The 26,727-nt window shown below is 37.7% G+C and overlaps 1 protein-coding gene across 4 annotated transcripts in view; it reads right to left on the reverse strand.

Annotated features, from left to right (window-relative positions):
- MAGI3 (membrane associated guanylate kinase, WW and PDZ domain containing 3) overlaps nucleotides 1-26,727 on the reverse strand; it is a 298,141-nt gene that overhangs the window by 104,200 nt on the left and 167,214 nt on the right. For all 4 annotated transcript variants that reach the window (XM_017345962.4, XM_017345964.4, XM_017345963.4 and 1 more), the window contains exon 2: nucleotides 11,661-11,777. In XM_017345962.4, coding sequence (XP_017201451.3) covers nucleotides 11,661-11,777 — 117 coding nt within the window. The remainder of the gene's footprint in view (nucleotides 1-11,660; nucleotides 11,778-26,727) is intronic.

Here is a 26,727-nt window from a genome sequence, read left to right on the forward strand (position 1 = left end):
GAGAGTATTTCAGGCATGGAAAGCCAAGACACTCTGGAAAAAAAAAATGACCTAAATGAAAGATCTCTGCGAGTGAGATCCCAGTGGAAAGAACAGGTCATCAAAGAAGGAGGTACCTTTCTCTGAAGGGAGGAGAGAACTTCCACTTTGACTATGACCTTGTCTAAATAAGAGTGGAGCTGGTGAACTCAAAAGGCCTCCATAGCCTTGGCAACTCATGACAAGAGCCTCGGGTGATTACTGAAGCCATAAACAAGAGTGTCAATTTGTAAGTCAACAACAGGAGTCACTGTGCACTTACTCCTCATGTAGAATCTCTGTCCTTAATGTGCTGTACATTGTGATTTAATGCTATATATAACTAGTACTCAAACAGTATTTTTCACTTTGTGTTTCTGTGTGGGTGCAAACTGTTGAAAGCTTTACTTAATATATGCTAAATTGATCTTCTATATGTAAAGATAATTGAAAATGAATCTTGATGTGAATGGAACAGGAGAGGGAGCAAGAGAGGGGAGGGTTGCAGGTGGGAGCGAAGTTATGGTTGGGGGGAACCCATTGTAATCCATAAGCTGTACTTTGGAAATTTATATTCATTAAATAAAAGTTAAAAAAAAAAGAAATTCAAAAGACAAAAAAAGAGTCTTTGGGCAGACATATATTTAAATTTATATTGCATTTATACCTAGAAGTGGAACTGCTGTATCACATGGGAAGTGTATGTTTAGCTTGACAAGTGTCAAATGATTTTTCAAAGTAGATGTACTACTTTGCATTCCCACCAGAATATATGAGAGCTGCAGTTCATATACATTAGTGTTTCCATGTAGGAATTTCCTTCTAGAGTCTCTAGGGGAATTTACTTTTTCTGAATCCTAAGAAAAAATAATTGTTAGGAAAATAACACAAGCACTATAATTTGCTTTCAAGAATTAAAGGTTAACAATTCACCATAAAGATGTTGCTAGATTATAGGAATCAATTGATAAGAACAAAAAGCCAAGTGCAGGAAACACTGAAAAGTAGCATCAAATATTAATTTTTCCAGGAATCAAGACAAAAGCAAGTAGGAAAGCAGTAGTCATAATCCACTCAGTCTTATAACAACTGTTCCATGTTACAAATGAATGCTCATGGCCCTAGCTATTAGCGCTGCATCTTATCAAAGCGACAATAAAGAGATTACATGTGAATGATACTTTATATAAATCCAATGAGTATTACCCAAAGAAATAAGTTTTAGAAGCTAAATAAGTCCTCAATTTGGCAATTTCAACAACTGATTCTGTGTAATATTTTAACCTTGCTAGAATATCTGAATGTCAGCTTATTTGAATACTATTTGATAATATTATCTGGCATTTTTCCATGGCTTGAGTATGAGGGTACTTTAAAAAAGCTCATGGAAAAGTAGCATTTAAAGATAAGTTTATTCTGGTGAAAAAAAACCACTTTGAAAATCCATGCAGATTTTTCATAATGTACATTTTTCTTTTTTAATGTTTATTTTCATCTACTTGAAAGGGTAGGGAGAAAGAAAGAGAGATCTTCCATGTGCTAGTTTACTCCCCAAATGCCCAGAACATCCAGGCCAAAGCTAAGAGCCCTAACTCCATCTGGGTCTCCCATGTGGGCAGTAGCGGCCCAAGCACTTGAATCACCATGTGCTACTTCCCAAGATGCATTAGCAGGAAGTTGGATCAGAAACAGAGTAGCCAGGACTTGAACCAGCACTCTGATATAGCAGCAGCATAACTCACTGTGCCACAACACCTGCCCCAAAATGTACATTTCTCCATTAATGTTTTGAAGAGCCCAAGTACACATAAATTCGCAACAAGCTTCAGTGCTTTGCAAAAATACAAAGAGAGGTAATGAATGTTGTTGAACACTCAGACATGAGATCAGAAAATGATCTAAAATCCAAAGTAAAATCAACATAAAGTTCAATGGCAAAACCACAACCAGAAAAGGCAGACAAAATATTTTCATCATTGGGGCAGCACTGTGGCTTAGTGGGCTTAACCTCCACCTGCAGTCCCATAATCCCACATGGGCTACTGGTTTGTGTCCAGGCTGCTCCTCTTCCAATTTGGTTCTTTCCTGCCTGGAAAAGCAGAAGATGGCCCCAGTCCTTGGGCCCCTGCACCCATACAGGAGACCTGGAAGAAGCCCCTGGCTCCCAGCTTTGGATCAGCTCAGCTCTGGTCGTTGCAGCCATCTGGGCAGTGAACCAGTGGATGTAAGATCTTTCTCTCTGTCTTTCCCTTTCTGTATGTAACTCTACCTCTCAAATAAATTAATTAATTAATTAAAAATCTTTAATAAAAATAAAGTTTAAAAAATTTTTCATCATTAAAAAAGAAAACATGATTATATGATGCAACATATACCCTACTATCCATTTTGAAGATGTTTTGGACATACTCTTAACAGTTTGATGTCAATAAAAAAATGAAATTCTTTCTATGTATGGAATATTTATCACCAAAGATCAACATTATTAGATAATGGAACTGATGCTTTGTGTGCTTTAAGATTTAGAACTGAAAAATTCAAATATTAAACATGATTTTTATTTGCCATTTATGATTTGTTAATACTAAGATTTTCTTTTTAAAATTTTTATTTATTTATTTTCAATTTGAAAGGCAAAGGGGCCAGGTGCTGTGGTGCCGCGGGTTAAAGTCCTGGCCTGAAGTGCCAGCATCCCATATGGGCGCCGGTTCTAGTCCCGGCTGCTCCTCTTCCGATCTAGCTCTCTGCTGTGGCCTGAGAAAGCAGTAGAAGATGGCCCAAGTCCTTGGGCCCCTGCACCCACGTGGGAGACCTGGAAGAAGCTCCTGGCTCCTGGCTTCGGATTGGCGCAGCTCCGGCCGTTGTGGCCATCTGGGGAGTGAACCAGTGGATGGAAGACCTCTCTCTCTGTCTCTACCTCTCTGTGTAACTCTGTCTTTCAACTAAATAAAATAAATCTTTTTTTTTTTTAAAAAAAAAAGAAAAAAAAAGAGACACACATCATCCATATGCTGATTTACTCCCAAAATGCCTGCAACAGCTGGAGCTAGAACGGGCTGGAGCTACAATGTGGAATACAATTCTGGTTTCCCACATGAGTGGTAGGAATCCAACCATCTGAGCCATCACCTGATGCCTCCTTGAGTGTCCATTAGCAGGAAGCTGAAATCAGTAGCAGAGCTAGGACTCAAAGTCAGATACTCTGAAATGGGATACAGGTGTCTCAAGTGGCAACTTCAAGTACTGTACCCCTTTTTAAGTTTCCTATTAGAAAATGTCTGTATCACGTAAGGAGCATTTTAAATGTTATTAAAATCATAATAGTTCATAATAATAACAAACCACTGAATTTTATCTTGCTACTATTCTTTCTGTATGCATTTGCCACTCAGGTGAATCCATCTCTTACCACAGTGTTTGTAGCCATTATCACTGCTATAAAAGCCAAGTGCAGTAGTCATTTGGGCTCTCAAGGAAATGGGTTCACTTGGCACTTCTTAACAACCAACCATAAGTGATAATTGTGATTAAGCTATGAGGCTATGGCTTGTCATGAATTATGAGCATCCTAATGCCCACTGGAAGGAAGTCAATACTACACCCATGCCTAAGAACACACTTAAAATCAATCCTGGGGGCGGGTGTCTGATGTAGCAGTTAAGACACTACATGAGACACCCACATCCCATGTTGGAGTGCCTAGGTTTGAGCCCCAGTACATTTCCTGATACCAGCTTCCTGCTAACACATACCCTGGGAGGCAGTAGGGATGGTTCAAGAAGTTGGGTCCTGTCACCCACATGAGACACCTAGATCAAGTTCTGAGTTCCTGGCTTTGGTCTGGCTCAGCCCTGGCTGTTGTGGGCATTTGAAGAGGGAACCAGTGGATGGAATGCACCAGTAGATGGAAGATCTCTCTCTTTGCATTTTAAATAAATTTTAAAAAATAGGAATCTATACATAAAAATAAATGAGAATGAATAAATAAACAAATAAATAAATACAACCAATCTCAAAACCCATTGTGGGAGCATCTGTCTACGGGGAACACTACCAATACCAATTCTATCACTTAGTATCCAGAAAGGAAAGAAAAACCATGTGGTAATTTGAACAGAAAAGGTTTAATATAAAGGATTATCAAGTGTATATAGGAAATTAACTGGAAATAAAAGAAAACTCTAAAGAATACCACCCTAGAGCTGAGGGGGAACACTGAGGTGAAGAACAAATTTGGAAGGGAAAAACTCAAACAGGGATTCAGAGCTGACAGAACAGCCCGCTGGGTGGTGAGATTTTTTTTTCCCACTGGATTGCCTGGGGGTAGAGCTGGTTCACAGATGGTAGGACAAAGAGGGCACATAGGGAACTGCCTGGGGTACAAATGAAATTCATTGGCAAGTTGCTGTGGGTGATGGTGGTGGGAGGGAGACCATTTTCAGCTTAATAGAAAACCAGCTGGGATGTTGGCTATACTAGCCAAAAACCGACCAGAAAACTGCTTGCAGGGGAAGTTACTGAAATCTGGAGAGTCAGCTGGGGTATCCATAGAACTCATCAGGAAATGGTTAGGCAGACAGCTAGAAACAGCAGTGGAACACACAAGGCCACCTATGAGGGTACTGCTGAACTCACTGCTGGGAAGCCCCCTACAGGTCTGTCACGGAACTTACCACCTGGAGGCTGACTCCTAAGGAACTGCTGGAATTGCTGGGTGTCTTTTTGCTTGGCAATAGCAAAAAGAAAAAGATACACTAGAACTGGGACAAGAAGCCTAGTATCTATCCTTCTTCTTTCTCTAGCATCCTTCCTGCGCCCTCTATTGACAAAGCTTAACATCGCGCCAGTGGACTGGAACTATTTCAGTACCACAACCTCCCTCCCCAAAATAGACACAAAGCCAAGAAGCCATGGGTAATAACAAAAAGCAGGTTAGTTCCGAGAGATTCTATCATGACAGGGAGATGAATTTTGTCAAACAATTTTTCTGTATCTACTAAGAAGATGTTTTTTTTTAGTCTGTTACTATAATAATTTTCAAATTTAAATGAACTATGCATTCCTGGGACAAGTCCCACTTGGTCATAATACATTATCATTTTACAAATTGCCAAATATTGATCTGACAAAATGCTGTTAAGAATTTGAGTCTATGTTCATGTAAAATTTCAGTCTAATATTTTAATGTTTTTGATTCAGATTTTTTTTATTTATTTGACAGGTAGAGATATAGACAGTGAGAGAGAAAGACAGAGAGAAAGGTCTTCCTTCCGTTGGTTCACCCCCTAAATGGCTGCTACAGCTGGCGCGCTGTGCTGATCTGAAGCCAGGAACCAGGTGCTTCCTCCTGGTCTCCCAGGCGGGTGCAGGGCCCAAGCACTTGGGCCATCCTCTGCTGCCCTCCCGGGCCACAGCAGAGAGCTGGACTGGAAGAGGAGCAACCGGGACTAGAACCCGGAACCCATATGGGATGTCGGCGTCGCAGGCGGAGGATTAACCAAGTGAGCCATGGTGCTGGCTGATTCAGAAATTTTTTTAAAAAAGATTTATTTACTTGAAAGGCATAGTTACTCAGGTTGAGTAGGGAAAGAAAGAGCAAGCAAGTTATCTTTCACCATCTGGCACACTCCCCAAATGGCTGCAATGGCCAGGAGTAGGTGCCAGGCTGAAGTCAGGAGCCTGGAACTCCATCCAGGTCTTCCATGTGGGTGGCATGGGCCTAAGCACATCTGCTGCTGCTTTCCAAGGTACATTAGTAGGGAGTTGTATTGAAAGTGGAGCAACCAGGACTCAAACCAGCATTCATCTGGGATGCTGGCATCACAGGCAGAGTTTAGCCACAATGCTGACCTCCTTTTTTTAGATTTTTAAGATAGAAGTTCAGATCAGTGATTGGAGAGCTTTATTATTCTGTAATGTAAGTATTTAATACAACTTGACATTTATAAAACACTGCTCTTGCAACATCCTACACATTTTAATATACTGTGTTTACATATTTTTTATGTTGGTATGTGTGATATTTTGTATTTCTCTTGCAATTTATTCTTTTTTATAGATGGGTTATTCAATAGTGTGAATATTTAATTTCCAAATATTTGGAGATTTTCCAAATACTCCATTAACGATTTCTAATTAAATTCCATCATAGGTAACAAATACTTTGTATGATTTAAATCCTCTTAACTGTATTTAGTCTATTTAGACTATGGTATATATTTGTAAATGTTCCGTGCAGACTAGAAAATGGTGTATTCTGCTGTGGTTGGGTAGCATGTTCCAATACATAGCAAAGAGGTTAAGTTGGTTCAAAGTGCTATTTGTGTTTTCCATTACCTTAATGAATTTTTTGCTTAATTTTAAATTAATCATTAAAAGGAGGTATTGAACTCCTGAATTATAAAGTTGTTTTTCTTTCTGTTCCATTGTCATGGTACTGTCTATTGTCCACATAAAGAATTTCTATTAATCTTTCTTATTCTGCTGCTGAAAAATTCCCTTTTATTTTATCTGAAAAATTATTCATTGGTCTTGCCCTTTTGAAGAGTATTTTTGTTGCACATGGAAACATAGGTTGGCATTTTTTCTTTTCAGCGTGTAAGCTGATGGGCTCTTGTTTGTACTGCTTCTGTTGACAGGTCTGTAGTCATTCTTTGTTCCCTTGCATGTAATAGAGCTGCTTTTTATTTTTCCTCTGCCTTTCTTTTGTATTTTCTTTTAAATCACTTTTTCTCAGTAATTAGATTATGATGAGCTTTGGTATGGTTTCTTCATGTTTCTTCAGCTTGAGACCTATTAAGCTTCTTATATCTGTCTGCTTATGGTTTCATAAAATTTGGAAAAGTTTTAGCCACTATTTCTTCAGGTGCTTTTTCTGCTACCGCCACTTTGGCTTAATATGTGCCAAAGTTCAAGGTGAACAGATCACAGTGTTGTTCCGCCTATATTTCAATGTCTAAAAACAGATGTTACAGAGATCTTGTCCAATTTGTAGTTGTTTATTACAAGAGGGTTAAGCCAGTGTCAATCAGTACTTCATGGCAGAAGTATAAACCCTTTGTCACTGTTTTTATTCTCTGTGTTTTGGTTTGATTAGCTTAAATTATTATTTAATTATTTGAGAGGGTTAGAGAGAGGGAAGGGAAAAGGGAAATGAAGGCTGGGGGGAGAGGGGCTCCCATCCACCAGCTCACTCCCCAAATACCCTCCGATGGCAAACTGGAAGCCAAGAATTCAATGCAGATCTCTCATATGAGTGGCAGAAACCCAATCACTGGAGCCATCACCACTGCCTCCCAGAGTCTGTATTATCAGGAAGCGGGAGTCAGGAGCTGGCGCTCGGCACAGAACCCAGGCATTCTGGGTTAAACGCTCTAAGCCAAATGCTCTCCCCCTACCATCTGATTAGTTTATATTGAAGTTCACTGATCTTTTCTCATCTGTGTTTCTAATCTGCGTTAAGCTCATCAATTTTTAATGTTTCAATAGTTTTTTATATATCCTATTTCTCTTCATTACATTTATATTCCTTTAAATATATATAATAACTCCTAGTATGGTAAAGCTGTCATCTGTGTCAGTGTCATTTCTATTTCTTTTTTCTATGGGTCACATTTTTTGCATGTCTAGTAATTTTTTATTAACTGCTGGATATTGTGAATATATCATGTTACCCAATATCCTATTGTGTTACCATCCTTTAAAGAGCCTCTTTCACTCTCTCTCTGGACAGCTAGTTAAGTTACATGTACACCCACATGATCCTTTGGGATCTACTTAATTGAGCTTTGTTACAGTGGGCCGAGAGGAACTTAATCTACAGCTATTTTAGCCCTACTAGTAAGACAGCACACACACAGATTTCTCCATTCATGCTGGTAAGAATTCAGAAGTCTCCTAGCCATATGTAAAGCTCTAGGAATTGTCAACCTTAAAGCTGCCAGAGAGTTCCCTGACCTTGCGGCGCCTGGTCCTACATAGTTTTAGATCAGTATTCAGCAACAGATTCAAGGAAGCATTTTTGCAGACTGTTTAAGCTCTTTTCTTCTTAGTTTTCCCTTCCATGATACTCTGTCCTGCATATTCCAAATATCTCAGACTTCTTGAACTTCTGTTCCCTCATATTCTGGTAGGTGCTCCCTGTCTGTTCTGTGGCCCAGAAACTGCCTTTTAAAGCAGAAAGTTGAAATCATTAAGACTCCTCTGTATATAATCTCCTTTCCTCTTCTTTCAGGGATCATGGTCCTTTTCAACCTATGGTCCACATCTGACTTAGGCAAGAGCAGAAGTCCGCCTCACCTGTCTTTTTCTTTTCTTGCTCAAATTATCTCAATTTTTGTCTGTGAGGACCTCTTGGAGGTAGCTTCTATGTCCTTCTGCTATGTCTCTATAATTTTTAAAGTTTTTGTATGCTATTTGGCACAATTAGATGTTTCAGACTCATTTTGTCCTTTTCTTACCCCAGATCCAGAATCAAAATTTTCTCTAAGGAGACTTAGAATACTTCAGTAAAGAATGAAATATAGAGACTGGATGTGACCATTCATTGTGTTAACTGGTACTGACTGCTTCTAGGTTCCTAGAGGGCGGTTTGCACACTTCAATTTCTGTTAAATGTCCTGTGAAGATCGGAATGGGCTGAAGTTGCTTGGATCCTATGACCTAAAACTAAATAAATCGTAGCTCCTTTCTAGGACAAAATCTCACACTGAGAAGTTACAAAACTGTGACAATAAAAGTAAATTGTAAAGAAGATCCAAGTGAAAGTGGCAGAGAGACACATTTTAGAAAGTACAAGTACATATTTGTATTACCTTGTCTTATCAGAACAGGAAACTCCAGAACTAAGAAATTAAAAATACTATTCTGAGATACCCTTCACAAGTGAAATACCAAGTTAATTACAAGGGAATGCAAATCAGATTGTTATCAGATTTTCTAAGAATACTGCTCTACCCCAGAAAAAAATTAAGATAATTGACAAACATAATTAAGATAAATTTCATATCTGTGCAAACAGCAAAGTGTAGAGACCACAGAAAAACAACCAAGATGACCCTATGAGCCCTTACTGGGAAATCTCAGAGAGGACAAGCTTTGGACAACCATAATGTTTCAATAAGCAACAGCATGAGGATTGGTAGTTCTATTAGATGTATATTGACCCACAAAATAAAGAACAAATTGTGGTTATAAAGGGAGAATCCAATAACGTAATGGCTATTAATTTTGCCAGTATAAATGCAGCTCAACTCTCAACAAACAGGGTAAGAATGAGGAAAGCATCCATCAAGTACAATCAGCTTACTGATTATCTTGTATTTGTTGGGAGTGAAAAGATAATACTTCAAGTTAGATAATGGAAAGAGGGAGGGAAGAAAGAGGAGATGACTGGATAATTTTAATATTGCTCACAGTAGGGCCAAAATCAAAATAAAGGGGGAAAGAGAAAAAAAGAGAATTATACAAAGGTAAGTAAGTAACTATTAGAATTATGATACAAATCTTTCTCAAAAGAGAGGGATCAGGGGCCAGTGCTGTGGCATCATGGGTAAAGCTGCTGCCTGCAGTGCCGGCATCCTATATGGGTGCCGGTTCAAGAACTGGCTGCTCTGCTTCCAAATCAGCTCTCTGTTGTGGCCTGGGAAAACAGTGGAGGATGACCCAAGTCCTTGGACCCCTGCACCTATGTGGGAGACCTGGAAGAAGCTCCTAGATCCTGGTTTCGGATTGGCCCAGCTCTGGCTGTTGCAGCCATTTAGGGAATGAACTGGCAGATGGAAGACCTCTCTCTCTCTGCCACTGTCTGTGTAACTCTGACTTTCAAATAAATAAATAAATCTTAAAAAGAGAGAGAGAGAGAAGGAAGGAATATAAAAACTTATTGTGGTAAAATAGAAAAATATCTCAAAATCAAGGCTGAAGTCATTGATTACATTAATAAATAGAAAGAAAGCTTTATATTGGTTATTGAGTAAAGTCCAGAACTTCTTGTAAAACAGAAATTCAGAAACTTCAAGAATAAAAAGATGGACAATTTTATCAGGTAAATACAAATTAAGAAGAAAGAAAAAGGAAGACCTTTCTCTCTGTCTCTCTCACTGTCCACTCTGCCTGTCAAAAATAAAAATAAAAAAAAAAAATAAAAATACAAAATAAAAAAAGAAAGCAGGAGGTATTGCAATTCTGAAATCTGATGTGGTAGTTGGAGGATTTAAGAACAAAAATATTGTATACTATTCTAAGGAATTTCTGAAGGATCAACTATAGATGGACAAGAATCAATTGTACACTTCAAAGATGAATTGCACTGAAGTAACATGAGAGGCAGGGGATCCAGCTGAATGAGGAAAGGGGACAAGCACTGCCTAAGTGCCTACTCCAGGACAAGCAGTTGACATATATGTTCTCATTTTTATTTTAATTTTTAAAAGATTTGTTTATTTGAAAGGCAGAGTTACAGAGAGGCAGAGGCAGAGAGAGAGAAAAGACTTCCACCTGCTGGTTCACTCCGCAAGTGGCTGCAAGAGCCAGAGCTGGGTCAATCCAAAGCCAGGAGCCAGGAGCTTCTTCCAGGTCTCCCACATGGGTGCAGGGGCCCAAGGACTTGTACCATCTTCTACTGCTTTCCCAGGCCACAGCAGAGAGCTGGATGGGAAGTGGAGCAGCCTTTATGGGACAACACTGCAGGCGGTGGCTTCACCCACTATGCCACAGTGCAGGTCCCCTCATTTTAATTCTAATAACTATATGAGGTAAGTCTTGTTATTCTCATCTTATATATAAGCTCAGGAATCTGAAGCAGCTAGAATTAAGATTTTGAACTCAGTTTCATCTAGCTCTTAGCCACTATATAATGCTCTTTGTTGTTACGAGAAAATCAATCCAAGCAAAAAAGAATAAAGGTCTAAAGAACTGAAGAAAGATGCTTTAAAAGCATAATTAGGAAGGCTTGGTGATAGGACATTACATAAGATAAAGCAAGAAGAAAATAGAAATAAAGAATTCTGTAACTGTTATGACAGCTAATATCCACAGGAGTTATAAAAAATTGGAAAAGAAAATAGAGCAGAATGGCCTTACATGGCTTTTTATTGTTTACTGTTTTTTATTCTTCCCAAGATCTGCACTAAAATAAAAACTCACATATATATAATTTAGTATACATTAAAAATATATTATCACAGCAATAACCAGGTCCTCTGAAAACTACTACCAGACAAAACTACTACCAACATCCAGGTAAAAACTCAAAATGGTGAAGAATGTTCCATCCTTTTCTTCTTTTTTAATTTGGTAAAGGTCAGATTTTAAAACTAGAAATGTTCTAATAAAAATATTTGTTTTTGGTGTATAAGATATTGAGAGCTTAAAAGGTCTTCTTACTGCATGTACTTCAGAAATGGATTGCTACAAATAAAATCTGGCTAACAACATGTAAATATATATTCTTAAATTCTAGTCATCACTTTTTAAAACCTCTGAAGTTTTCTGAAAATTTTTCTCTTTATCTGCCTTTTACTTCATTCTTGTCCCCAAGTTAGTCTTCACAATTTCATGAGATACTCTACTGAATTATATCTAGATGTCTAGTTAAGAAAGGATATTTCTGCTTTATTTCTTTTATTTCCTTATATACTTACATGGAATGGTTCTCAAGTAGAGATTATCTCTGATCACTTGCTGCAGTTTGTGGTCAATTGATCCTTTTTGAAACTGAAGACTCAGGTAATGTCGCAAATCTTTATTAATAACTTTGCCTACAAAAAAAAACACAGAGAAAATAAACATAACTGTTAGATGGCTATTTAAATATAGAAGCTATTAAATGAATGCTCTTAAATCACTTAACCATGAGCAGAAAATTTTATTCAAAGGAAGACAACTAAGACCAAAGTATGATAGGTACTATAATGAAAACACATAGTTCCAATATAATGTGGATAAAATTTTACATGTAGAAGGAGAACGTATAGGTCAGAGAATGTGACAAATGTCCACTTAGAAATTCACTAAGTCCATGGCTTTAAATATCATCTATACACTGACAACTTCCAAATTTATCTTACTCTCCATACCTGACCTATCTCCATCAGGCTCCAAAATCATCAAACTCATTCTTACATATTGAAGATATATTTATAATTCAAATAAACATCTGAAATTTCAGATAGCCAAAAACCTCTTAATTTCACTTTCGTCCAATGTTTTCCTCTGCCCCAATTTTCCCATATTTGAAAACAACAGTACCATAAACCCATAGAATAATCCCCAGAGACATCATCCTTGAGTTCTTTTCACTTCTATCCCCCAGATGTAAATCCAATGGAAACTTTTCTCAGTTCCTTATTTGCTCTACTTCTCACCAGTGCCTAAAGCCACGGCTCTCCCTAAACTACATCAGTTCCCATGTTGAACTCTGTCAGCCTCCCTGTATCAGTTCTTGTCTCCTTTCTGCCCTGATCATTCACACAGCAGCCAGAGTGAGGTTTGAAATATCACACAAAAAATTACTACTCTAGTTAGAGACCCCAGTGACTTCTTGTTTTATTACACTTGTAATAAGATTCAAACTCAAATACAAACCTAAAAGGCTCTATGTGTTCTGGTTCTGGCCATCTCTGACTCTAGATTATAAACACTCCTTCCCCATGTCAAGCCATGTTCCACTCACATTGGCTGTCTCTTTGATTTTCCACAGCCAAACTGGGCCCCATCATTAGGGGTCTTCTGTCTTTATACTGAACTTGAACTTTTTGTCCACTTGATTGATTTTTATATATAGTTTGAATAAGTAAGATCAAAGGTTTTATATTATTTATGGGAAAATGGCATATAATTAAGAATATTAGGAATCTCAAAGAAATGTTAAACAGAGAAACAGTACTACAGAAATCTCACACAGTGAAGTTTGTACTAAGGACTGAATTTAAAACTAACCAAAGCAGTTCAAACACTGTTCTTTAGATGAAACTTAGATAATTAGAAAATATTACAATAGATTGATTTTATGGAATAAGATTATCAATAGATTATCCTACTAAGAAATAAGTGTTTGATTAAAGTATACTATTTGTTTTGTTTGGAACTACATACTTATGATAAGTGTATATAAACCAAAAGGTTATTATGACCAGTTCATTCTTTTAACTATTATTCTACATTATATTTCTAATTTCTTTTATTCTTTTCACATACATATTAGGAGAATTTGAGAGGTTTGTAGAAAAATAGAATTACAAGAAAAGTTTATTTTGGTATAAAAATTTTTTTCAAATCAAGGGATTTGAAAAATCTATGGATTTTTCAAAATACACATTTTCTATAACTTTTTAGAGATCTCTCATGTAAATAAACTTAACCTATGTATGAGGGTGTAAATATAAGCAGGAAATCAGAATGCTTCTAAAGTTCAGAGATAACATTCAGATCCTAAACTAATAAACATAACCAAGAAGAGTCTCATTTTTGACTTACTAAGAATAGATGCTGAGGAAGTGGGGAACCTTTGTGATTAGAGGAAATAAACAGGAAAGATATTCACAGGGATGAATACAAAAAAGTCCCTAAGCCCGAAGTTTCTTCTCTCAGGCATTTAGGAGTCCCACAAACCCAAGTCTAATTCTGATGGAATCATAAAATTATTTCATTATTATAATTATTATTCATTACTGAGTAAAAAACCACATAATTCATAATCAACAGTATACATTATTGCTTATTAGAGAAAAATACATCTAATAATGAGTTGTTTACATATTTAAAAAATTAGGTAAGAGTTGTAAGGTTGGGTGGATTGTTATATAGGTACTTAAAACTGTTTTATGTTATTTGGGGAATGGTTAGGATTTTTGAATAGGTAGAGAATACATTGCTATTTTTCCCATTTAAAATAACATTAGCTCCAATTTTTTAAAAAAACATAATCAACATATTTTCAAGACAAGATTTAATTTGGATAAAGCATAATATAATAATAATTAAAGAAGAAAAATTTTTTTCAACTCAAAAAGATTATTTTTACTGTAAGATATTAAGATATGGTATAACTTAACAGAAATAACCATAAAAATCTAAAAACCTGATCAGAGTTCCATTTATAGAATTTGGGGCCAGCGCTGTGGCGCAGCAGGTTAAAGTCCTGGCCTGAAGTGCCGGCATCCCCTATGGGTGCCCGTTCTAAACCCAGTTGCCCCTCTTCCAATCCAGCTCTCAGCTATGGTCTGGGAAAGCAGTAGAAGATGGCCCTAGTCCTTGGGCCTCTGCACCCATGTGGGAGACCCGGAATTAGCTCCTGGCTCCTGGCTTCGGATTGGCGCAGCTCTGGCCGTTGCGGCCATCTGGGGAGTGAACCATCGGATGGAAGACCTCTCTCCCTCTGCCTCTCCTCTCTTTCGGTGTAACTCTGACTTTTGAATAAATAAATAAATCTTTAAAATATATAAATAATTAAATTTAATATAATTAAATGACAATATCACAATAAAATTATAAATTACAAATTATAGGGTGACTGGTCTCTTACAAACATAGCTCCAGTGGCAAAAAGTCTATAACTGAAATTTTAAAGTATATGAATAAATCCAGGTACTAAAGTTTTACTGTAAAAATCCATAATCAAAAGAACTCCTACTTACAAATCAATACTTCCTGAATATATGCAAACTAATATTTACTACTAGTTCTCTTTGAACAATCAATATATAGAGTAACTGAACCTTATTTAGATAAACCTTGTGACAAGCCTGAAGCATGGTTGTGGCCAGGTAACTGAAGATTTATCAACATTTAATCATTTTTTTCTACAAGGACAGCTGGGGAAGAGTCTGTCAACTACTTGCTTAAGATACAACATGTCTTTTACTATTCTCTAATCCAGTAGTAATTATAAAATGGAAAAAAAAAATGAGATCAGGTTGCTATCTTTCTTATAAACCCACACTGTTGCATGGTGATCATCCTATTCTCTTCCGAACACTTGGGATATTTTATTTCTTTTTTACAGTCTCTTACAATTTTGCTACAGTTTAAGTAAGGGAACTGGTCTGGGTCTCTACTATTTTTCTTCTTTGGGAAAACTGTAACATGTGTCTCTCTCCAGTCTCTTGGTACTTCCCATATTCTTCAAGATTTTTCAAAACAAAGAAACAAACAAAAACCAAAGAGAGAGGAGAGGCAGAGAGCGATCATACCTGAACTCCTTCTACTTCAGGGAGACATTTCATTTCAGCCTTGAAAAGTTAAATTCATTTAAAGTGAGTGATACTATCTTCTCATCTTTATTTGGTTCAATTTCTCCTGTTTTGGGTTGGTTGTTTTATCTTTGACTATGGGAAAAGTACTCGTGCTATTTCAAGGTTATACTAGTAGGAAAATAAGAATGGAACAGTGGCTGGCACCGCAGCTCACTAGGCTAATCCTCTGCCTGTGGCACCGGCACCCGGGTTCTAGTCCCAGTTGGGGCGCCGGATTCTGTCCCAGTTGCTCCTCTTCCAGTCCAGCTCTCTGCTGTGACCCGGGAATGCAGTGGAGGATGGCCCAAGTGCTTGGGCCCTGCACCCCATGGGAGACCAGGAGGAAGCACCTGGCTCCTGGCTTTGTAGTGGCCATTTGGGGGGTGAACCAACAGAAAAGGAAGACCTTTCTCTCTGTCTCTTTCTTTCACTGTCTACCTCTGCCTGTCAAAAAAAAAAAAAAAAAAAAAAAAAAAAAAAAGTAGACCATTAATAGCTAACATTAAGAATGTCTTCCTGAGAGAGTGAGCCTACTACTTTCTTCTTGTTGCTTTTGTTCCAAACATAACCTGAATAGTTCTTTGTGCTCTTGTAAGTATCTTCACTTTTTTTTAAGCTTTGGCTTTTGCACTGTATAACTATGTGATCATTCTGTGCTCCTTTTGTCTATCAATCATACACATCATTTAGGAAACCTGGGTTGCTTGTAGCATTCTACACATCCATTATAATGTCTTCACAAAATTTTTCTTTTAGAAATCTCTAGCCTTGGAACCACACCTAAAGATGCTATAAACTTGCAAACACCTGTTTTCCTCAAAGACAGAGAATGGGCATAACCATTTCCTAATTCTCTACCCTATCAGGATTAAAGCTGGCAAATGCTCTGAGCAGCTCAAATTTCTTTATTGTGAAGTACCCAACATTCTCCAAAGCTGTCTTTCAGGTTTTTGAGTCACATTCTAGGAAGAGAGCAGACACCGGCCACCTGCTATGGGTTGTCCAAGAGCAACTCCAGGCAGATGGGTCAGAAAGTACCCAAAAGTCACCCTTTGCTTCCTTTCAACACTAAAATCGTCCATCCCAGGAGGGACTCAACATTTATTATCATAATTTGCAACCTATGTTGGAGCATGTTTCTATACTGTACCTGTGTGGACTTGTATCTGCCTCTACATATGATTATAGAAACTTTCCCTCTTACATATTCAAAAGTAAATAAATGTATTTACTATATATAAGTAAGTATTCTAAAATACACAATAACCATTTTCCCTGCTGGTAGAGTCCTGCTTTATAAATTATACCTCAGGGTCTCCTTATTAAATTACTTGTGTGACAACTCCTTCTGGTACATTTCTTAGAACTTACCAGGAAGTGGGCTACAATTTTGGATGGGTAATGTCTGTAAGACAACCTGGTGACTTTACCCAATAGAGTGTTCAATGTAACTAGCTCAACACAACTTATGTTACTAAGTAGTTCTTTTCTATCAGACCTAGACTCAGAACAACAGTGTTATTTTGCTGCTTCCTTCACCACATGTGCTCTACAGCAGTAAGATAAAAGTTCTATGAAAGTGGTGAGAAAGATGGACAGAAGTTTAACACCAGCCTGGCTCTCTGGCTCACGGAAGGGGACCCTACAACAAAGCAAATTAAACTGTAGTCCACTTATGAAACTATAAATGGTATTTACATGGCTTTTTTAGATAATTAGTACTCATATTCCATAAAAAAAAAACAAATTATGTAGCAAAAAAGTAATTTAAAAATACCTTATACATTCTTAAACATGAACGTTTGTCAACTATTTAAGGGTCAAGGTCATGGTTTGATTTTATAGATTTGGTCTCAGTACCTAGCACATAGGATGAGTGTGTTAGCTTCATTTTATAATTTTAACTTTTCATTTTACCCTCTCCATCCTTGAATATATGAAATTTTAGAAGACAACAATTACTTAATTGATACAGCAATCTTTAATAGTTTACATATAAGTATAGCTTAAGCTTTGTTTCTCAGTGAAATTGATTTTATTTTGACCCTGTCAAAATGGTAAAATAAATTCTTCCTTAAAGCAGCTGGTCTGAAATACAAAATAAGGCTAAGTTTGCCATTCGAATCTATTGTCTTCTGACTCTACTGGGGATAACGAGTCTCCAGCACAGAAAAAAGATAAAAGTAAAAAGCCAAAACCCTCTTCTTTCTAAGGGGAAGGTATAGGAATGAGAACAGAGCGGCAAATAGAGAACATTGGTCTCTAGCATTATTATTATTAGATAATAATTATTTTATATGTTATGCATTTTAACTACTCATGACAACTCCGAGGCACATGTTATTTTTTAATGTTGCAACTGATTATATATTTAAATTATTTTCTTTTTAGATTATATATAATTGTACATATTTATGGAGTAATAGGTAAGTGTTGTTATTATTCTCATTTTGCAGAAAGTTGAGGCACACTGAAATTTATATGGTACCACAAAAAAGACCTATAATAGCCAAAGTGATTCCAACCAAAGAAAATAAAGCTGTAGGTAACACAATACCGGATTTCAAAGCCTACTACAAAGCTATAGTAACTAAAACAGCATGGTATTTGCATAAAAACTGACAAAGATCAATGGAAGAGAATGTCCAGAAATTAGTTCATGTACAAACAGGTAACTGATTTTTGACAGGAACATACATTAGAGATAGGATTAGCTTTTCAATAAATGGTGCTGGCAAAACAGACTGTATAAATACATAGAATGCACCATATGCAAAAATCAACTCAAGATGGATCAAACCTAATTATAAAACATGAAACCGTAAAACCTCTAGAAGAAAAAACAGGGAAGACACTGATGTGGGCATGATTTTTTGAATAAGACCCCAAAACCACACACAATAAAAGCAAAAACTAAACAAATGGGATTGTATCAAACTGAGAAGCTTCTGCACAACAAAGGAAATGGATAAAGAAAATGTGGCATACAATGGAATACTATTCAGCCATAAAAAGAATGAAATCCTGTCATTTGCAGCAAAATCGATGGGACCAGAGGATTTCATGTTAAGTGAAATAAGATAGACACAGAAAGGCAAATATTGCCAAGTTCTCCTTGATATTTGAGAGCTAAAAACAAAACAAAATAAAAACATCTCAAGGGGAATAAAGAATGTTAATACTTGAGGCTGGGAAGTACAGAAGGGATATAGGTTGTTGGGGTTTAAAAAAAATACAGGCGGGCCGGGTGCTATGGCGTAGTGGGTAAAGCTGCCGCCTGCAGTGCCGGCATCCCATTTAAGTGCTGATTCAAGTCCCAGCTGCTCCACTTCCGATTCAGCTCTCTGCTATGGCCCAAGTGCTTGGGCCCCTATACCCATGTGGGAGACCTGGAAGAAGCTCGTGGCTCTGGCTTCGGATTGGTGAATCTGGCTATCGCAGCCATTGGGGGAATGGGCCAGCGGATGCAAGACCTCTCTCTCTGTCTCTCTCTCAGCCTCTGCCTCTCTGTAATTCTGCCTTCAAATAATAAATAAAAAGCTTTATAAAAATTAAAAAAACCCATGAGGCTGGGTGTGGTTTATTAATTGTGGCAAATATACTAAAATGAGATGTTAATTGGGGAAGCTAGGTGTGGTTTATAGATTATGACAAATATATATTAATATAAGATCTTAACAATAAAGAAAGCTGGGTGTAGAGTATATGGCGACTCTGTACTATCACAATTTTGGTTTTGTAAATTTAAAATCATTCTTAAGTTAAAATTTAAAAATTTTGAGAATCTGACCTACAGAGAGGTTAAATAAGTTGATGAAGGTTACATGGCTAACAACTGGTGGACCAGGGATGTGAACTCACTCCATCTAGCTTCAGAACCTACACTATAAACACTATAAACGCTGTGCTATAATGTCTCCATCGCTTACCCATCTCTATCTGTGTGTGTCATGTATGCATACACCATCTCTATTGATTTACATCTTCTTGTGTATAAGCTTAGAGAGTAAAAAGTTACTGTTTTCACAAGAGCTTATTTTTACATGAAACAGTCACATCTAGTCACTTCAGAGTTCTGAGATAGTAGGGCACTTGGTAGAAAAGCAGTAAATGAAACTGAGCCCAAGTAGAACTTAAAATCTCACAGGGAAGATGAACATTGAAGAAGAAATCTCAAGCACAGGAACATTATATAAAAGAGCAGACCAGAGCACTACGAGAATCTATAGCCTAGATGCTAAGACTTCAGTGAGTAAGTGCCACTGGAGATGAAAACTGGAGGATAAATATGTGGGAGCTGGTTACACACAGAAGAGGCTGCAGATTGGTAGAGTGAACAGGATGTGTGAAAAGACACTTACTTGAGGTGGGAAAGAACAACAGTAGTCAGAGGAACTGCGAGGTACTATCATTGGCTCTAAGGAAGTGAAAGAGTACACACAAGCTGAGACAACCGTTTCAGGGTCCAGTACATTGAGCAGAACCTTCTAACAATAAAATAACATCAACTGACTCCAACCTGACATAGAAGCCCTTTATAACTGCTATAAGCTAACAACTCTGGACATATTTTTTCTGTATATTCCATATATGTCATGATTTCTATTCGGTCTTCTATCTGTAAGAGTATATTAAAGGTCATAAACTTAGAAAGCCTCTATCTACACAATTCTCTAAGTATGCCATTCTCATTACAGGCAAGCATGAACGTAATGAATTTTTTAAATAATTCATATAATTAATTATTGTTCAGTCCCAAGTGTGAAAGGCATTAAATACTCTAGAATCTCCTCAATCACTGAAATTTTTTAAGAAAATTTTTTTTATTTATTTGAAAGTCAGAATTACAGAGAAAGAAAAGGAGAGACAAAGATGGCTTCTATCCACTGGTTCACTCCAAGTGGCTGTAACAGCCAGGGCTCAGCCAGGCAGAAGCCAAGAGCCAGGAGTCAGGAGCTTCATATGGGTCTCTCACAAGGGTGCAAGGCACTTGGGGCCATTTTCTGCTGCTTTTTGTAGGCCATTATCAGGGAGCTTGATTGGAAATGGAGCAGTCAGGACAAGAACCAGCATGTGTATAGGAGGCTGGCGTCAAAGGCCTGCTATACCACAATGCTGGGCCCAAACATTGCAATTTTGAAAACTAGTCAATTTTCAATACTGTTTAAAGTTACAGTTTGAAGCAGTCAAGTAATGTAGTTATCTTCTGCATAACACTGCAGTCACCTTATCAGCCAGAAGAAAGGCTACTGCGAACAGAGACCACATTCTTTGTCTATATTAGAAATCATAGTACTAGCACGTAGTAAAATGGTAAGCATGAAGTTTCCATAGGTTAGTGGAAAGAGACATCATAATGTTTTGGTCAGATTTCATCTATTGTCCTGGGTACTACATCACCAGCATTTTTTTTAAAGATTTTTTTTAAAGGATTATTTATTTATTTATTTGAAAGGCAGAGTTACAGAGAGGCAGAGAGAGAGAGAGAGAGAGAGAGGTCTTCCATCTGCTGATTCACTCCCCAGATGGCAGCAATGGCAGGAGCTGCACCAATCTAAAGCCAGGAGCCAGCAGCTTCTTCTGGGTCTCCCATGCGTGTGTAAGGGCCCAAGGACTTGGGGCATCTTCTACTGCTTTCCCAGGCCACAGCAGAGAGCTGAATCGGAAGTGGACTAAAATCAGCACTCATGTGGGATGCTGGCACTACAGGTGGTGGCTCTACTCACTATGCCACAGTGCTGGCCCCCTACATCACAAGTATTTTACAATAATTCTTATTTTAGTTTTAAATTTTTTGTTTAAATAAGGCAAGTATTTCCATGCATGATGAATTTACAAATAAATTCTCTAATAAGCTATCTAAATTGTGAAGTGAAAGAGTCAGTGCTACAGAGGAAAAGTGCCATATATATTGTCACTTCTGAATTTAACTACACCAGCCCTATTAACACCCTAACCTATCCTTCTAAACTCCACACTCAACTATTTCCACTACTGGTTTCTGTTTTGTGTCCACTCTACCTGGTTCCCACAGTACACATAAATACTGTTAGAGCAAAGGCCTGCATCCTGACCATTTGTCCACCAATACTGTGAAGCCAAGACTCAAGCAGAACTCCAGAGTTCACCTTAAGATGGTACTGTTTTCATCTCTCTGTCCTGCTGGTTCTTGCCATGCAACAGTAGGGTACAGGTCTGCCCCTCACAATGGATCTTAAACACGTGTAAAGTCTGGAAGCATGTTTTGCTCATCTCTGTATCCTTCATAGTGCTGAATAAACACTTGTCTTAAACATACAAAAAGAACATTTTAAATAATGTGATGGCTATACTGATAAGAGTTTTTAATTGAATTCATCTTACAAAAACATTTTTACTATAGTTCTCAAAGACACTAGAATCCTTTCACTAAGCAGCATCATTAAGAGTAATGTTCTGATATACAACAAAGTGGTTAAATGCTCATGATTTATTTTAAATGCAAAAAGATAGTTACAAATAGACTATTCGGTGTGAACCCAAAATGAAGCCTATCTGACTACATGCAAATAAAAAATGCAACTTGTACTTAAACACTTAATGCTTAAAGAATTGCCACAGCTTTTAAGTATTGTGTGATTTTAAAACATTTTTCATAAAAAATCTTCAGTTTTTATACTATAGGACAACAAAAAACTAGGGTGAGTTTTGTGGTGTACTGGATAAAGCTGTCACCTGCAGTGCCGGCATACCATATGGGTGCCAGTTTGATTCCCGGCTACTCCATTTCCAATCCAGTTCCCTGTTAATGTACCTGGGAAAGCAGCTCCAGTGCTTGGGCCCCTGCCACCCATGTGGGAGACCTGGAAGAAGCTCCTGGCTTTGGATTGGCCCAGCTCTGGGAGTTGCAGCCATTTAGGGAATGAACCATTAGATGGTAGATATTTCTCTATCTCTCTGTTTCTCTCTCTGTAATTCTGCCTTTCAAGTATATAAATAAATCTTTTGAAAAGAAAACCATTTACAAACTAGAAATGATATTTTCAAAAATTTTGCTTTTTGAAGGTCATTAGGAAAGAGAAGCCTGACTTAATGAAGCATTCTGACAAAAATACTTGTACACATGCTCTATGAAAGCAGACATCTGCGAAGGTTTCCCTTTAGTTTTCCTTAAAATAAGCATTATTTTCACCATATCTAGGTTAAATTGCAATAATTTTTCTTTAAAATGTTGAGTCAATTGTTAAGTACAGAAATAAATCTACATTTGAAAAATAAAATGAAAATCATCATTCTAGACAAGACACAACAAAATTGTCACAATTTTCCCATAAAAAGTCATACATTGGGAAGAGCAAAGTAAGATGAAACCTTCCTAGCAGAACAGAGTGGGAAAAAATAGAGAATAAATAATCAAAACTGGACTTTTTCCTTTTCCCAAACTTATGATGGGATTATGTAGACTTAGTACTTGAAGAAAAACAGTACTTTAAAAGTGCTATCCTAAGGCTATTTACAATTTTTTCTTTGTGACACTCATGTCAGAAATCATTAGCAAACCTGTCATAATGCCAGAAAACCAGTGCCTGGTTGGCACAACAATAACTGAGTCATAGTATTATGCTGCATCCTTTTGACAGGAAAGTACAAAGCCATCTATTGTGCCCTGTCATTTTCCCTGAAAACACAATAACTGGGTTCAGCAGTCTTTGTAAATCAAAGCACTTCAACAGAATGTCCAGGACTTGAGGTGGGAGACCTGTTACTGATATTTCATTACAACAGCTGATAAAGAGATAATGGAAAGGGAATACAGACGAACCCGACTAGAATTCTAACCTAAAAAACTAAGCATTAGAGAATTCATACTGTATTTTAAGAGGCTTCATTATGTAAATACTGTCAACCTCTGGGTTCAGGCAGTAGGCTGATATAATTAACCACCATTAAAGGAACCATAACAGTGCATTTTTCTCTGGTAGCTTTTAACAATGTGAATTTATACTAAGCCTTAGACATTTTCTAAAGTAGATGGTTAAAGATCCTAAAAACCACATTAGACATCAAAGTACTCTGGCTCCAGGGAGACTAAACATTCATTCAACCAACAAAATAATGTAAACATTTCCCATTTTCATGTTTTAAAATAAGATTCATTTATCTGAAATACAGAGCGACAAAGAGAAAGGGGGAGAAACAGAGAGAGAGAAAGACCTTCCATCTGCTGGTTCACTCCCCAAATGCCTGCCAACAGCAGGGTCTGGACTAGTTTGAAGCCAGAAGCATCCATCTGGGGGACTCCATCTGGGTCCCCCACATGGGTGGCAGGGACCCAACAGAGCAGCCAAGACTTGAACTGGTACTCCGAGATGGGAGGTTGGTGCAGCATGTAGTAGCTTAATGCACTGTGCCACACAGCACCCCACCCCCTTTCCATTTCTAATCTCTATGGTTAATCAATAACAGATTTTATAGAATTTTTAAAATTAGCCTTATAAAATATGGTTACATAAAATGTCCCTCCAAGACCTGAAAGAGAGACTTCTAGGCAACATGGCAAATATAGTTCACTTTTACCCAAAGTCCTCTTTGTAACACAGAACAAAATGAAGAGAAAAAAATCAAAAATAGAAGGAAGAAAGTTCATCTCTGCCCAAACAGCAACTCCAAAAAATAAAAACAATTAGACCACTATATGAGAAAGCCAGAGGCAATATACAATTCTCCAGCTCATATACATGGCATATTTTACAGATTCTAAGTACAAAATATGTGCCCCCTACTGATATTCTCAACTTCTATGGATTATATGAAGCATGGCAGGATTAAAGGAAGAACTCTTTGGTCAAGCTGTACAATTTTTTTTCTGTGGAAGGATCTCAACTGGAAGTATGATACCAGTAGGCAAACCTACTTCAAAAGCTGCATACCTTAGTAACTTTGAGAGTAAAATGTTACAAGCGTTGATCAAAAGGTGTATGGCTGTGGGCGTTCGGCCTGGTAGTTAAGATACCACCTTAGGGCACCTGTACCACGTATCAGAGTACTTCAGTTGAAGTTCCAGTTCTACTACTCCCAATTCTGGCTTCCTGTTAATGCATACCCTGGGAGGTATCAGGTGATGATCCAAGTAGTTGGGTCACTGACAACCATGTGGGAGACCTAGATTGAGTTCCTGGCTTCTGGCTTTGGCCTGGCCCAGTCCTGGCTATTGGGGGCATTTGGGAAGCGAACCAGCAGATGGGAGATCTTTGTCTGCCTGTCTCTCTGCCTTTCAAATAGATTAAATAGATAAATTTTAAAAGGTATCTGGACCTCTAAAATGGGATATGTTAATCAACCATCAGCTTAACATGAAGCACAGGGAACCAAATGGAACATTACCTTCCCAAATTTCCAATGCTTAGGAGAAAAATTAGAGAGAGACAGAGACAAAACTCCAAAAATGTGGATACTTTTGGCTTCAGATCCTTGTCTACCTTTGACATTCTCAGAAATCTGAATGGCTAAATAGAGACTCTATGCCATTGTAGAATAAGCAGGAAAGTTCATGTGAAAATACTAAGACCTAAGTAGTACTGAGGTAAACCAGCAAGGAAGTCAAGAAATAGCGCTGATGGGCTTTAAGTAAAGATCAGATCAGGGCTGGTGCTGCGGCTCACTAGGCTAATCCTCTGCCTTGCGGCACCGACACACGGGGTTCTAGTCCTGGTCGGGGCGCCGGATTCTGTCCCGGTTGCCCCTCTTCCAGGCCAGCTCTCTGCTGTGGCCAGGGAGTGCAGTGGAGGATGGCCCAAGTGCTTGGGCCCTGCACCCCATGGGAGACCAGGATAAGTACCTGGCTCCTGCCATCGGATCAGCGCGGTGCGCCGGCCACAGCGTGCCAGCCGTGGCGGCCATTGGAGGGTGAACCAACAGCAAAGAAAGACCTTTCTCTCTGTCTCTCTCTTTCTCTCTCACTGTCAACTCTGCTCGTCAAAAAAAAAAAAAAAAAAAGATAAGATCAGACTGGCATATTAAAAAGATATCTGACATAGAGAATATACAGAGGAATGGGCCAAAAACAGCTAAGTGGCATGCAATTAAAAGGTGAGGGCCAGTGTCCAGGTGAGAGATGATTTACATTCACAGTGGTAGTGAAGGGAAAAGGAGACATGTTAGAAATTCACTACAGAGACCCATACAAATGAGTAGGTTTTCAGTAACAAAAATAACCCTTAGAAGAAAAGACACCTTAACATTTGGATCTTGGGAAATCTCAAGATTGCATTAAAATGTATAAAGTATTTTATTTTGAAAAAGCACAAAGTGCTTACTGGAATACTACATTAGCCTGAACCAACAACAGTTTAAGAAATAATCTGACACACTTGGTGAGAGGGAGAGACAGAGAGAGAGGAGAAAGGGAAGCAAACAGAAACTTAGTATTGCACTTTGAAGTACTGCTTCACAATTGTGTGTTAGAGGCCATTTGAAAAAAGTGATTCAGTTCTTAGGTGATGGGATCATGAATGTATGCCAACAGAGAGAAAAACTGTGGTAAAAAGTTCTGCCTTAATACTACTTGTGGTTGAGACAGCATTAGGTACAAATTAAAAAAACAACTTAGATGGAAGGGAAGAGGAGATGATCTAGGGAAACTGTGTTAGATAACTCATTACAGTGCTGACAAAATACCACATAATTAGAGTTAGACTTCTTTTTCATGAAATAGTGAAAAAAAGAGCAATTCTAAGTTGCTATTTTTAAATATACATATGTGTAACTGAACATTAAAAGTAGAAATTTCATAATGTCCCTGAAAGTTAAGATTCACCTTGCCTAGTCAAAAGAACATTATTTTAAAATACACCTTTTGGAAATTGTGGTATAACTTAAGAACAGGATCTCCTCATATTTGGATATACTTGATATTGTGGCTAGAATTCATAAGCCTTGGTGATACATTAGGCAGGAAGATTCAAGGAAAGACAGATTCCTCTTCCTACTCGCCTCCAAAAAAAAAAAAAAAAATCACTCCAGGTTTCTAATTTGAGTATCAGGTAAATTTAAGTTCCATTGAGGAAAAGAAATAGAAATGAAAAGGAACAGGCTTGGCAATTAAGGCAGGAAATCAGGTTATAGTTTAGGATGTGTTGTTTTTAAGATGCTGGTGAGAAAAGTCACAATGTGAAAATATCAAGTAGGCTGCTGGATGTAAGTATGTGGAATTTACAGAAGAGTTCTGAATTTAGAACTGTTAATTGGGAGTCTTTAGCTCTCTGAGAAACTGAAAAAAAAAATCTAGCCTTGGTAGAGACATGGAACGATAATTATTTTCATGCACTAATGATGGGAATATAACCTAGCACAACCTTTATGAAAAGGCACTACAGTAATATCCTGATCAATAACATGTATTTACATATCCTCTGAAAAAGAGCTCTACTAAGGCAATATTCACACACACACACACACACACACACACACATAAGTAAAAGATGAATGTTCATCACAG

Source organism: Oryctolagus cuniculus, chromosome 7, assembly GCF_051225735.1.
Source record: "Oryctolagus cuniculus isolate XC-2025 breed Fujian yellow rabbit chromosome 7, ASM5122573v1, whole genome shotgun sequence".
NCBI classification, from domain to species: Eukaryota; Metazoa; Chordata; class Mammalia; order Lagomorpha; family Leporidae; genus Oryctolagus; species Oryctolagus cuniculus.